Genomic DNA, 15,368 nt, shown 5'->3' with positions numbered 1-15,368 from the left:
TCAAAATGGCAATTTTGCCAAAGTTCACGTTTCTATTTAATTCTATTCCTCTGGATTTTAAATCACAGTGGAAAAAAAGATTCGGAGCAACATAAACACCTTTATCTGGGCCTCCGGCGGTGAAAGGATAGCTTGGAAAAAGCTCTGCCAAAAGAAAAACCGAGGGGAGATAGCAAGCCCAGCTCATATGACGTACTATATAGCCTTTCACTTCAAAAACATCAGGATACTTTTTTAAATTGCGCTAACTATATACCGCCTACTGGAAAGCAGTAACTGACCATAACCAATGTCTTTACAAGTTTGGCAATCAAAAGTACATTAAAAAAATCAAATGAAGAATTCTAAGGTCAGCATACTAAGTATGGTACAAGATGAGGAAAATATGGAACTTCCCATACTACAGTCCATTGGCACCAATATGGGATTTTCCGGGAATACTAGAATGCCTGAAGGACTCTCTAGCAGATCATTTAAAAAAAGCAGGAGTATTGAAATGGGGAGAACTTTTAGAATATGGTAGTCTAAAAAGCTGGGAAAGGCCCAACGAAACAATCTCAAGGTTTAAATATTACCAGCTGGCAAACTGGTCTAAAGAACAAGAAACAATGTCAGACCATATTGTGAAATTAGAGGAAGAAATACTAAAAGACCCAGCTCGAAAAGAAATCTCGAAATTGTACTGGTACCTGATTCAGAGGAAAGAGATTGATTTGAACACACCAGATGATATCTGGAAGAACATCTTCCCGGCTGAAGACTTGCAACTACTTTGGCAAGTATCCTGCACTTTTTTATGGTTTATTATAGTTTCTACACCTCTTAGGAGAAAACATCTTTTTACTTTGCACAGGTTCTACTGGACGCCAGAAAGACTAACTAAAATGAACAACCAGGTGACGAAAACATGTCCCAAATGCGGGGAGATACAGGCAAACGACATCCACATGTTTAATTTATATCCCCATTTGGGCACTTACTGGAATGAAATTGGTAAGATTGTTGATAGAGTCCTAAATATCGATATTAAGGTAAGCACTTTTACTGTTATCTTTGGCATTTTGGACACCAATGACCCTGGTATAGTTCTAAGAAAAAATCAGAAATATCTGTTATTTACTTTAATGTTGCTGGCCAGACCTGAAGTGTGTAAAAATAGGATTCTTCAATCTCCTCCTAAGGCGGGAGACTGGCTTTGATCGGTCAATAAGTTTAGGAGACTGGATAAACTCAGGGGGGATAGTAAACGCACGAAGTATTGGGAACATTGGGACAGGAACTTGGTATAGGGTAGGAAGGGTAGTCCAATAATGTCAACTAACGTGATCATACAAGTTCAAGGAGTTCACCATGGTGGCCTCGAGGTGGTGAACTCAAAGAATTTGTAGTTTTTTTTATAGACATGGTCATGCCTCTTTCATCCTGGGCGGTTCACTTTTTTCTATTTAACACAAGGTAACGTTAAGATCGCATAAAAAAAAGACAGCACACATATGTAAAATATATACTGAAATACATACCACTAACTGAAAAAAATAGATATTTTCAACAACTATATTTTTGCAAACGATATAAATGACTTAAATATTTACCTTAAATGTGATATTCTTGATCACGTTATTCCGGCTGGTAATATTTTTGTCTCACAATATTTAAAACTCAATATTTGTGTAAGTTGACATTTCCAACTCAATATTTTGACTGAATACCAGGTGGGGCTAGATCTCAAAAAGAGTTGAGACATAATTTGGAACTGCCGGTCAGCTTGTTAGAAGTAATGGGATTTGCATCCACAGCTAGCCCATGTTATGTTATGTTATGTTATTTATGGGTTTTCTATAGCGCAACGGCTACTCCAAAGGAGTGTCCCGGCGCTTTTTGCTCCTGACCCAGAAAGGAGACTGAAAAACATAACAACAATAAAAGGAAAACAGAACCCAAGGATAGAGAGACTCTAACCAGAAAATAACCAAGTCTTTAAACCCTTCCTAAAGGCAAGCAGATTAGATTTGGACCGTAAGGACAGCGGTAAAGAATTCCACAACTGAGGGGCCAGGAATCTAAAGGACCGACCACCCACACAAGCCTTCTTGATACAAGGAACTACAGCAGTTTGAAGATAATGCATTGTGAGTGTGGTTTCCTATGGTTATGTTGCATAAGAATTAACAGTTATTGATTGTGTTTTAATAGAGGTTGGTTTTTCTGTTCTTGTTGTCATAATAGGGCATTGCAAAAAAGTTTTAAAGCTCTCCCATGAGGTCATGCTGGCATTCCGGCCATGAAGCAGAGAAAAAGAGAATAATTTTGCTAGCCGGGACTAGACATAGACAGAGCTGTTGAACATCTTGTGAGGGCTTGATAAAGGTACCTATACCTTTCCCAATAACTCATTATTGGTCCCACCATTCCATGGAGCAAGATAGCTCTCAATAATTCAGGCCCATTTTGTTTTTCAGGTAGCACGTCCACGTGTATCCTTATTCATGTAAATTACTTGTATAAGTGGTCCAAAATAAAATGTGTAGAGTGTCGGTATATACAATGCAGGTTCAGCCTCACATATCCTTTCCCCATAAGCGGATTCACACTTGCCTTAACCACACATGAACCTTGACCCTGCATATCTGTGGTTAAGGCAGTACACGGTGTAGATGTGTGGATTGTTGGGGAGAGGAATAGAAAGGATATGGAGAAGAAGCTCCAGGACATGGTCTGCTATTTGGGGCTGGCATGGTTTTTAAGGGGAAGAGGGAGGGTTTTTAGGGCTGTGGGCTTATTTTAACACCTTGGCTGCTAGGCATTTTCCCCCTCCTGTGCTGAAAATTACCATTTTGCTGGTGTCATGACGAGCTCAGCTCTTCATCAGCACAGCTCAACTGTGCATCATGACGAGCTGAGCTCGTCATGAGCATCGAAAGGGTTAAGGTTCAGGGGGTTGTGGGTAGTTGTAGTTTATAGGGATGGTTGATGGGATTTATGACTCAGGGATGGGGCCTCGGATCAGGGTCATTTTTAGGATGTTGGCGCCGAGATTTTAGAGCTCAGGTCGGGTTGGATGAAGGGACAGTTTTAAGGCTTGAGGACGCTTTAGGGCTCAGGTCGGAGGACCGGGAGTCGGGCAGTTTTCAAGATGTGGGGGTGAGTTTTAAGGCTTAGGGCAAAGGGAAGAGTGACAATTTTCAGGGCTGTTGCAGTGTTAAGGCACATGCATTGTAACCATGCATTCCTTAAAAAATCATGCCTTTACAACAACATTGCATGGTAAAGGCATGTTAAAACCCATTCATTGTTAGGACCACTTTTTTGAGGTGCATGTGGTTTAGCCACGCATGTTTCTGTCACACAACCTGACAGTACACATACAGTCATGGAGTTTTATTGGAGATTTTGGATGGGAACGGCTATCCAGAAGAGATTGTGTATTACAAAAGGACTCAATCAGTGACTGCTGAGATGCAAACTTTTGTATGTTCGGAATGGAACCCACCATGTTAGAACATTCTTGTCCTATCCTCATAGTAAAGGTTTAGTGGAATGAAACAATTGAGTGGTTAAAAATCAATTGCAATTAGGATTAGTAAATAGTGTTGGTTGGACATCTGTCTTGAAAGACATGCTCTGGGCCTTGCACCTTGTTACTATTGTTCTCTAACAGGATGGAAGTGCCCCAGAGACTCCAAATTCCTGTTCCTGCCCAGCAAGCTCCTCCCATCGAATTTTCCATCTCCAGGTCACTTTTTATTTGGATTTGGGGCTTGAAGGAAAACTCTCCATGTCTGATGCATATATACCACTGGATGTAAGGACTTTGTATTTGAGAATTACCAAGTAAGTTAAAAAAACTCTTGCATGAGGGTATTGTTTGTTTGATAGATGGGCTGCACCAATTTTTGTTTGTACTTTTTTTCAATTTTTCAAAGTTAATGTGGTGGGTGGCCAGCATTTTTCCTGGAGGGGTCTAGTTATACTGCTTTTGTAAAGTAAAATAACAAAAGTAACAATGTTGCACATTTCAGTACATTTTCTTCATGCTTGTTAAATTTGCAATATTTATTTATTTCACTATGTGGCCTTGTCTGCCAAGTGGCCATACAGTAGCCCTAGGCCAGTTCTAGTCATGGGCACATGAAACAACTGTTACTGTAGTACATGTTGTTTTAAAACATCATTTAGGGCTGTGAATGCATTGGATTATATCAAACGTTTTTTATTTTTTTCTTTCATGTTTTTTGTGAACAAAATGAGTACAAATGAGGTAATATTAAGTTTAGATCATTTTTCTTTTTACCATTACTGACTAATTGGTAGTGTTTTCATTTATCTTTCCATTGTCTTTGTGTTTGCCATAGGCCTTAATTGATTGGTCTTTGTTCTCAATGCCATTTGTCCCCCTTGGCATCCTTCGCAGAGGCAAACAGTGCTAAGATGATATCCTATGTGGATGACACACAATTGATTTTCACCTGCAAAAAAGTAACTGATTTTGGCGGTGTTACCAACAGAGCATGTCTTATAAAGGTGTTTCAGTGGCTCAAGGTGAATCAGCTGAAATGCAATCCAGATAAATCCGAGATTATCTTCTTTGGCCAACCTGATGTTTCTAATTGGAATGTATGGTGGCCGTAATAGATATCACTGCCTCACATTGAGTAGACATCCGTGAGAAACCTAGATGTTTTTCTGGATAACACCTTTTCCACGAAGACCCAAGTAAAACTCTGGTTTGGCATCTGCTTTGGTATTTTGCACAGGTTAAAAAAAAATCTTCCGCTTCTGACAGTAGATACTAGGAACATTTTTGTCCAGGTCAAGTCTGGACTGCACTAATATCCTGTATCTGGGACTTCCAGCAACCTTATCCAGCACCAGCAAGTAGTGCAAAATGCCAAACCAAGGTGTCATTTGTCTCCCCTCTTAATTCTCTCTATTAACTTTGATTGAAAGAAAGGATAAGATTCAAAGCCCTTGTTGTTTTTTTCAAGGCCCTTCACGGAAAGGGAGCCAGCTATCTTATTAAATGAGTTGAACGCTATACTCCTGCTCGATCTTTAAGATCTTCTTCCTCTTACCCTGTCTGTACCCCTAAAGTATGTCTGGCCCGTATGGGAGGCAGTTCATTTGGTTTTCTGGGTGCACAGGCATGGAACAGACTCCCTGTTACAATGAAGCCCATTTCAGAATGTTCAATTCTTAAGAAACACTTGAAAATATGGCTTTTTAAAACTTAGCTGCATATCTAGATCCCTGGCACTAGTCTTCTGTCAGCACGGGGACACTCTTTTTGAGTAGCTGTCAAACTATAACAAATACTTTTCATTCATTCATTCATTCATTCGTTCATTCAATCATGTTCTTGGTGTTGTTCTTTGGCCATGTGTCAGACAGCCATTTTGTGCATCCAGCCAGTGTGCCTTTGCCATAGGCTTGAATGTGTTCTTTGTTCCCCAAGCCTCCTTGCTTGCTGTTGTAGTTTGACTATGCAGCACTGGCTGGCATAATATTTTTGCATCCAGCAAGTGTACTTTTGCCATAGGCTCACATGTGTAATTTGTTCCCTATGCCTCCTTGCTCAATGTTGTTGCTTGAGCAAATGGCACTGCCTGGAAGCCATTGTGTGCATCTAGCCAGTGTGCTTTTGCCATAGGCTTGCATGTGTTATTTGTTCCACATGCCTCCTTGCTTGCTTAATTGCTTTTAAACTTTTGAATATATTTTTTATTTCAGTTTTTTTTTTTATCTTCATTTTGCTTCTGTCGATCAATACATCTATCCATCCATCATTCATCCATCCATACATCTAGCCATCCAATCATCCATCCATCCATCCATCCATTCATTCATCCACAATAGTTGCACAATTGCATACAGAATTCAGTTTTGTTTAAGAATAACTCCAGTTACTCCAGGACAACCTGCCTGTGGTGGACTGCAGACACATTAGATTCAGCATCATCCATGTTTTAAATGATTGCATGCCACAAGCTTACCTGCATTTAAAATAAAGATTATTATTCCATTTACCCATGCAGTTCCCTGAGTGGCACAGGTGACTAATTTGGAATATATTAGCATAAAGGAAAGAGCTCTATATGTATCTTGTGTGTGTTATCCTAATGGGTAATTACATTTTATGGTATGGTGTTGTGGTCTGACTTTAAAGTGGCTATTATTTTCTATGTAACAAACCGCACTCATATTGCCTTTTTCTATAGTAATTGAAACTGCAACCATGCTACATTTAATTTGACTGAATGTTGTTTCTTCTTTGTTTGGTTTTAGTTGCTCAAGAGAACAGACATCACCTGTAGTACTGCCAAACAGAGGTCCTGCACAATGATGCCCGCATCAGCCCACACATCTTACACTTGTAAAGCTTAGTACAACTGCCAATCCTGAATCAAAAGCACCATCCCAAACTAAGCCCTAATCCATGGTTATTAGTGAGGCGGCCCCTGAAATCATGGTGACACCGACGAGCAGCAAAGTTGTATTGGATCTGTCCCTTTCACAAAGTAGTACCCAATTGTTTCAGGAAACAGAACAAAATGGACAACAGGCAGAGGCTGATGTTGGAGCAGAACAGGAGGTTGAGCTTCCTGCCTTGAAAGAACCTCCTCATTTAGAATCAGTGGTTCCCAGGTCTCCAGCAAGGAAAAGGAGGGGAACTACTCCACCATTTTCTCCAAACACCATTTCTGATTATGATGATAGGGTCATGGAGTGTACCCTGGCAGAGTCCGGGAGACAACAGGAAAGGCTAGGAAAAATGAAGGTTCCTGAAAGCCTTAGAATTTAGGAAGGGGATGATGAGGAGGATGACGAAGGTGATGAATCAGTAACTGTGGTAGGTGATGCAGAGGAGTCCGATATTGCTATTCAACCTGCTCTGAGGGATATGGCACTAGTAACACCACCGGCTTCCATATTGCAAAACCTCAGTTGAGATCTACACTAAACACTACCTCAGTAGAAGTGTGCACTGCAGAGAGGCAACCAATAACATGCCCACCTACCTCCAGTTCTTCTTCAGGCTTTGGCAGTAATAAGTCTCCCACTTCTCAAAAGTAACCTGTGTCAGTGGCCCCATTAAAGAAGAAAAAAATACAGACTACTATAACAGAAATGTTTAGGCAGGCCGCAATCACCAACTAGGACGTTTGCAAAAGGGGAAGATGGTAAAAATGTTAGCTTTGAATCACCTCCATTTTTCTTTTGTGTAAGGATTGGGATTTTTAGAAATTGTGGCAGCCATCTGCCCAAAATGGAAGGGTCCAAGTCAAACCTATTTTGCCAGAGTTGCTCTTCCAGCTCTGCATGATGATGTGGCGCAATTAGTTGGAGAAGCTTTGCAGCAAAGTGTCCCACTATCCACCTGACAACAGACATGTGAACTAGTTGTCTGGTGATTGAGTACATGTGCATCACTGCACACAGTATCACTTTTGCGGGGGTAAAGCAGATGGTGGCTATTTCAGGGTCCTGTGTTTGGCCCATTGCCCCAACCGGTGATGCAACAGTTTCTTAAAAAAGAAGACATAGTCAGCAACATGCTCACCACCTGCAGATGAATCTTCACTAATTTCAGCTGTTATTTTAAAACCTGTAAGTAGGTCTGTGTGCTAATAGTGTACCAGTTAAAACCCTGATATAGGAGGGGTCAACACATTGGAGCTATCTTGTAGCCCCAGCATCTCTGTGCCCTACCCAGCCCAGTGAGCAAACAACAGAAAAGGTGGTGCAAACAGAGACTTGTACTGTGAATTCTTGATACTTTAAAACTGCTGTGTTTTTTTACCCATGACTGCTTAAATGGAGCTCTTTGTTTCTGTGCAATCTGTACTTTAAATTTTTGTTCTACCTGTGACTGCTGAATTTCTCTTCTAGTTTTCCCTGCACTCCACATGGCAACCCCCAGCCCACCCCACCTTTGTGTTTTTAAAAGTTACAAATAGGCAAACTATACCCTCAGAGGCCATGCAGAGTGTGTTTGAGAGACTACTTAAACTGCTTTTTCATTTATACTCTGTTTGGAAAGTGTATGTACCGCTCGTTTGTAGCTAGGAAAAGTGATTTCTTTAAGTACTCAAAAAGCAGTATTTTCATTGGTTTTAGAATTAGATTTGGACCTCACCTTCTAACTAAAACAGGACCTGAAAAGTGTACATTGGGTCTGTCTGTATCCAAGGAGATTCCGACGTCAGGAGCAGCTCTGCCTGCCCACTGGTCTTCATTTTCTGCTTGAGGTCACACTATCATTACATATGTTTGACATTGGACATTATATCTGTTCTCTGATTGGCTGCTGTATCTGGTATTTCTGTAGGGCTTAGGGTTATTGTTATGATTGGCAGATAGATCTATGGTTCTGGTGTGTCCCTGTGTTAGTGCTTATATTGAACATAGGTATTAGGGTCTGTGTTCTGATTGGCAAATACATCTAGGGTTTTTGATTTAGGTCCAGGGGCTAAGGTTTCTATTGGACCAAGGGAGTAGGGTTTTGATTCAGATTGACTGCTAGGACAAGGGCTTTGATTGGCTGTAATGGCCTGGTTTCCTAGTTGGCTTAGGGCTTAGGGGTAGTGTTGTGATTGGTATGGGCTAGGTTCCCATTGGCTGAATGGGTCACCTGATCACTAGGGTTATTTAAGGCCAGGGTTCAGGGTGTCTCCGCCCAGGCGTTGAGGCTAGGGGGATAGAGGATTAGGGCAATTGCATGTTTTGACCTGGTAGGGACCGGTCGGGCCTAGGGCCAGAAATGCTACCTATTTCCTCACTCACCAGCACAAATCTTAACCCATCAACATCCACAAACATATTAGCACATTCACAGTAAAATACTTTACTCATTTACTACAAGCACACCTTACACATATTTTAATACCCCAACACCCAATACAAAATTCCACAAACCATACCTATATACCTTTTTACCACAACTACCACACATGTGTACGTTCACTCACACATAATCATCACTCCATCCTATACCACTAAACCATCTACTCATCTCCAACACAACCCAATTCTACACCATATCTAACTATATCTCTCCCTGTTCTAGTTCTTCCTAGTAAACCCTGTTCTGTCACTACCAAACCTAAACTCAGCCTTCCACCTTTTATCCAACAATACCCTCCTTTTCTTTTTACCCAAAAAACACAGCCACATAATCATGACACTCCACTGCACCACACATATTACATCCTCCAGCAATCTAATATAACACAAACACTCATAACTCTTGTTCATCTCCCCTAATAAACCACAGACACTCTTTTCCAAAACACATTCTCACACTCTTTAGCTTGCAACTTTCCCTCAGCAACAATACTTTACAAACAACTACTTCTCAGAAAACAAATACATAAACACCTCCTCTCACTACTCTTCAAAAACAAAACACACATACCTTAATACTTTCTATCGCAAACTAGAAACATACACCCACATGACTACACCAATTATACACACCCATACCAACTCCACTGCCTAAATTTCTCTCTTTCCCTACTCTGAACACAGGATAACAGCAGCTTTCTTCTAACTGCCTCTCACCCTTCGGACAAGTTAGAACCTTACAAAATGACCCACATGCTGCACCACCACCCCTAACCCATACATCTTATACCAGAAACAGATGAAAACAAAATAAGCAACATGCCAACTATTCACAATTTTGCATCTCCATGTCTACTGTACAACAAGGCTACTCTATAAAAGCAACATAGCTCACTAACTCACTCTCAACCACCATCTCCACCAATGAAACACACAGATCCATCAAAATGCCATCTTAGCCTGCCGTCATCCTGCAAGTTTCAACATGGTTAGAGGTAGGTTTAGACAGGATAGCACCAAGAATCCTGCAAGGTCCAGACCCTCAAGTTACCAGGTAGTGGCTGCTTGATGTGGGGCACTACCAGGAACATCTGGACACATATTTTTCTGCATTACTACAGGCCTGCAGACCAAGAGATATAGGAGATAGAGGTGGAAACATGCAGGAGGGACACTCGTCCAAAGTGGCAACATGACATATAGGAATGCCAGTTCTCCACACTAGGTTGCAAGTATATGTCAGTGGATGCATATTTGTATTTCTGTGTTTAAATATGCCTTATGATCCATGAATATCACTGAGCCATTTTAGTGCTTACCATACTATGTTGTATGCATGTTTTTTTATGCTGACTGAAACACCAATAATAATATTAATACAAAAACAATATTCTCATGACTAAAGAATGTTCATTCTTTGAAGGACCGGGTCAAGCTCGAGCTGTAAAAGAGCATGTGATAGTTTTAGAAGATGGTCGGGTTTGGAATAAGAGTATAATTTTGATTGTTCCAAGGTCCGGATCTGCATTCATGAGTGATACATTCAATGTTGAGGGTAGTTCTCTAGTGAGTGCAGATTTGCATTGGAATATGGTAGGAGGAAACTAAAATTATTTCAGATCCTGACCAATGCATTAAAAAGATTACATTATGAAGTGAGCTCTCCTCTCCGAGATACGCTAATGTATGTATTTATGGCTACCCGCTGTTTTGCACAATGTAATGGTTTTCCAAATAATTTTTAAATACTTGTCTTGTTCTTGTAACTTTTATGATAATTTGTATCGAAATAAAGATCAATTGAATTGAAGTGAGCTGAGAGCTCTCATTATTTGGGCACTTACATGTACCATTTTGGATTTAAGGCATGTATACAGTAGCTTGTTGCATGCTGAAAGGTGGATAATTGTTTATATTGTAAATTATTACACTGAAATGAGTTTCTGTGAATGAGTGGCCCTTAAACTAGTGGATGGGGGTCTGTTAGGATATGGGAGGAGTCATTTAACCAGGTTTCTGTTATAAAATGTTCAGGGTATTGTTGAGGATCAAGACTACAATTTACAGGTGGTGTTTTGAGGCTGCACTGCATATGTGCTGAAGACACTTGGAGAAAGAGAGGATTGTCTTGGAAATCAGTGCCTACCCTTTGTGTCTGATTAAGGTTAATGAGATAAGTACCACTGCTGTTAGAGTATTAGGACACCGGTCATTAGTATCTAGAAAAAACATTTGTGTGCACTATTGTGCGTTGGGTCTTGATACCAAAGTAGAAGTGTATCAGAGGGCTCTGATGATCATTTGGAGATGGATGTCCTGGAATGGAAGCCCTTGCTGTTATGTTTGATGGTAAGAGGTTTGAGATGCATGGAGAGCTGGTTGATGGTGAGAGAAGAGTGCTCCATACCATGCCTATAATTATGTGTGATGTGGAGGAAAGAAGCACTGATTTTTAATGCATATGGCAATGACCACATTTCACAAACTGCAGACATTTGCATTGCACAGGTTGTGCATTCCCTACTCCTGAATGTTCACAGTGCTATTGCTTGTTTAGAAAAAACTACTTTTATAAAGCAAAAATGATGGCATAATGTGAAAGGCAGACATGCAATGCCTTCTATTTTGGCTTCTAGTTCATAAACCAGACATTTGCTTCAAATTAGTGTGAGATACAATTTGCAGAAGACAGGCCAGCCAGGCGGCAGTCTTACAAATGTCTACACGATTTTATGTAGCAGATATGAAGGTGGCTATCTTCACATTACAAAATATATGTTAGTCAACAATTAAAAGCATGGTAACCATATTGTATGTCTTTATTTTCAGTGAAACATGGATTGAGAGCCAAGACATGCTGCAAAAAAAAGTCAAAAAAGTTCTCATGTGTGACGTCACATGCAGTAACCCTCTGTCTCCCGACACCCTGCCCCAGGCTGACTGCCTGCTCCTGGCACACTGTTTGGAGCACTTTGTCCCAGACAAGAAGTCCTACTGCCAAGCACTGGAAAATGTCTCCTCGCTGTTAAAGCCCGGAGGACATCTGATAATGAGTGCGTGCCTCGAAGCAACATTTTACATGGTCGGCGACTTCAAGTTTCCCATTCTCTGCATGGATGAGGATTTTCTGAAGGATGCTCTCACCAAGGGTGGTTTTGTCATAGATGAAGTTAACATTTTTCATCGGAAAGCATATAGTTTGTACAGTATAGCAGATTATAAAAGTAATATTGTTTTAAAAGCACACAAAGAAAGATAAATGTAATATTCTTAAAACTGTCAACAAGCACACTGATGGAAAAGTCAGAATCAAATTCCTTTCTTTTCCATTTTTCCCATGATGGTTTTATTACTTTCTTTAAAATGATGGTCAAATGCTGGCATACAATGTTTGTTAAGCTGCATACAATGAGTACTACTTATGAACACATTTCTCCTCTTGTTAACACAATATAACTCAGTGTCTACATCCATGATTATTATTCAATCTTTGATCTTGTCTTACATCTAGTTGGCTTGGTCTGGTGGAGGGATGTATGACGGAACTACACATGGAATCACCATGCAAGCCTTAACAAGGTGTCCATTACCATGCAAATGCCTTAACCACACATGCATGTATCAAGCAAATATTTCCCATGCATATGCCTTTAGCACGCATGCCTTTACATCGCATTATATATTCTTACCTTATTGCAAACACATGTGTGGTAAAGGCATATTTGTGGTAGATGCACGCATGGTAAAGGCATGTGTGCTCAAGGCATTAACGTGATAATGGATGCATTGTAAAGGTGAAAACGAAACTAGTGCTCATGTAAAGCGCTCTGATACCCGATATCTCGGGTCTAGTTTACACTATTCAAAACTAAAAAAGAAAAAAAAAGTATTGCATGGTTCCGAACGTGTGATAAATGTGGTTTCCATATAGCGGTATCTTTCCTCTATATGTGAGCCTCTACATTCTGTACCACTCTCGATTATGTTGTTGTTTGCTACTCCTCTTTCTTCCTTCTGACAATTTTTTAAGCACCTCCTAATACACTTAAAGGTCATGTTTGCGAGATATAAAACTTTGTAAATAAATGCAAAAAAATAAATGGTGAGTAGAATTATTAGTGAATACCTGATGAATAAATCTAATCCAGTCAAGTTCAAGAAGTCTTTATTCGATTAATTCATCATAAAAGACATAAATACAAATACACAATGACATATAAAACCAGTATTAAATATCAACATCGAATTGACTACATACAGAACTATACAAAAAATTTTAAAAAAGGTATCGTGCATGACCATTTAATCACAGTATATACAAAAGGATTAGGCAATCTCCACTGTTGAATGTTTGATAAACCTACATCTAATCACCCAGGCCCACCCAAGAAAATTAGCAACCCCCACAACAATGAGTGGATCCAGATTAGTTTTTAGCAGTCTCAAGGCTTCGGCAGCCGATCTGGTACCTAGTTGACGACATATTGGTTTGAGCCACTTGGTTCTGGGGGCAGAATATAGTGGGCACACGTACAAAAAGTGAGAAAGACTTTCCCCAGTGCCCTGACATTTAGCACAAGACCCCAAACTGTCCTTTCCCCACTTTTTGGTGAAGTCCCCCAGGGGAAGAGAACCACATCTAAATTGAAAAAAGAGTTTGCGGTCCAAGGGTTTGGTAACGATTTCCCAGTACCTTTCTAACCTGGGTGAGTCTTTGTGTACCATAAATAGACCAGAGAGACTGCTCGAGCTCATTTTTGAGAAAATGTTGTGCGTCACCCATTCCCAGTAACATTTTTTAAGCTCTTTTTTAGATGGGAATTTGGCTGTCTCAGGCGAGGACCACAACTCAGTGAGGCCCAAAGATAATAAAGTGGCCCTAAGGTCTTTTAGCCATCCGATTTTAGAGGCTCCAGGGCTGTTTTTTACCTCCAGACAAGCTTCAGCATAGTAGTGTAGTTCTGGAGTTGTCCACAGGCGTCGCCAAAATGATAGAGGTCGAAACTTAGCATAGTCGACCACTGAGTGGCAGCCCAAATCAAATAATAGAGGGATTAGGGGAGTTGACTGGGGCAGGCCTGTTGCCATCCTTAGAAACTTGTTTTGGGCATGTTTCAGGGAATCCAGATTACTTCCACCCCACAGCTCTGCACCATATAACACCGCTGACAAAACCTTCCCTCCATAGATCTTCATCAACGGCAACATAGGCTTCGTGAATGACCCTTTGTGTTCCTTAATCAAGGCTCCGCCCAGCTGTTGATGTTTCAGGGTCATGAGCTCAATCTGGTGGGTCCAGCTAAGGGTGTCACTGAAGGTAACGCCCAAATAGGTAAAGTGCTTGGTCTGCTCCAGGGGGACATCCCCCATAGTGACCCTAGCCCTGACCTGTTTGTGCCCCCTCATCACCATAAATTTGGTTTTGGCTACGTTCACCTCCAGCTCATGCTCGCTGCAGAAACTCTCAAACCTCGACAGTGCAAACTGGAGGCCCTGTCTGGTTCGTGAAATCAGGAGAGTGTCGTCAGCGAACATGAGTAGGGGGATTTTCATGCCAGCCATGCTTGGTGCATCAGTGGGAAATCCATCAAAGTACCTGGTGACTCTATTAATATAGAGAGAAAACAAGGTTGGTGCCAGAACACATCCCTGTCTGACACCTTTCGACACAGGGAAGTTCTTAGTCACCTCACCAGGTTTGCCTCATCTTACAAAGGCATAGGTCTCTGCATGAAGGTTAACAATAATGCGGACCAAGTTGGGCGGCATACCCATTTCAAGAAGGCTATTCCAGAGCCCAGCTCTCGGGACAAGGTCAAACGCAGACCGAAGGTCTACGAAAGCCGCAAATAGGTTCCCTTTACCTAGGGTGACCGTCTTCCAGTGGAGAAGCATAAAGCGAAAAGCCTGGTCCAGGGTGCTTACGTGGGGTCTAAACCCTGCTTGGAGAGGAGTAAGTACATTAAATTCCTCAATCCATGCCTGAACCCTAGATAGGACAAGTCGAGATACTATCTTTTGTACTGCGTCAATAAGGCTGATCGGCCGGTAGTTGGAAGGAACCGACCGATCACCCTTCTTGAAGATAGGCAAGATCTCGGCACCTGCCCAAGAATCAGGCACCCTGGCGCCCCTAGCCAAGGAGTTTGCCAAATACAGTAGGTATGGTACCCAAAGGTCCTGGTCCTGCTGGAAAATATCTGCTGGAATGCAGTCTGGACCGGGCGCTTTGCCCCTGGGGATGGCTTTTAAAACATATTCAACCTCTTTGGCAGAAAACACAAGGGTATCAAAGGTCAGTGGCCATCTAATGGGAACATCCCCCATCCTAAGGCACCTAAACTGCTCCTCAAAGTGGGACACCCATGTAAGTTGCTCAACAGAGGCAGGGCTAGGTCGATCAACCTGGGACTGTCCCCATTTTAAGAGATGCCAGAATTGCGTAAGGTTCCCAGAGCCGCAGGCCTCAACAAGAAGAGCCCAACGGTCAACATCCCATGCGGTTTTAGCCCGCCGTTTAGCTTCGT

The 15,368-nt window shown here is 41.3% G+C and overlaps 1 protein-coding gene across 1 annotated transcript in view; it reads left to right on the top strand.

Moving 5' to 3' along the window:
• LOC147718296 (nicotinamide N-methyltransferase-like) overlaps positions 1-12,930 on the top strand; it is a 75,067-nt gene extending 62,137 nt beyond the window's left edge. Inside the window, exon 3 of the mRNA XM_086918256.1 lies at positions 11,671-12,930. Within this exon, the coding sequence (XP_086774382.1) occupies positions 11,671-12,100 (430 nt within the window). The 3' untranslated portion in view covers positions 12,101-12,930. The remainder of the gene's footprint in view (positions 1-11,670) is intronic.
• The last annotated feature ends 2,438 nt before the right edge of the window (positions 12,931-15,368 follow it).

The sequence above is a fragment of the Lissotriton vulgaris genome, chromosome 4_1 (assembly GCF_964263255.1).
Source record: "Lissotriton vulgaris chromosome 4_1, aLisVul1.2, whole genome shotgun sequence".
Lineage (NCBI taxonomy): Eukaryota > Metazoa > Chordata > Amphibia > Caudata > Salamandridae > Lissotriton > Lissotriton vulgaris.
This window is presented reverse-complemented; position numbering and strand designations above follow the sequence as displayed.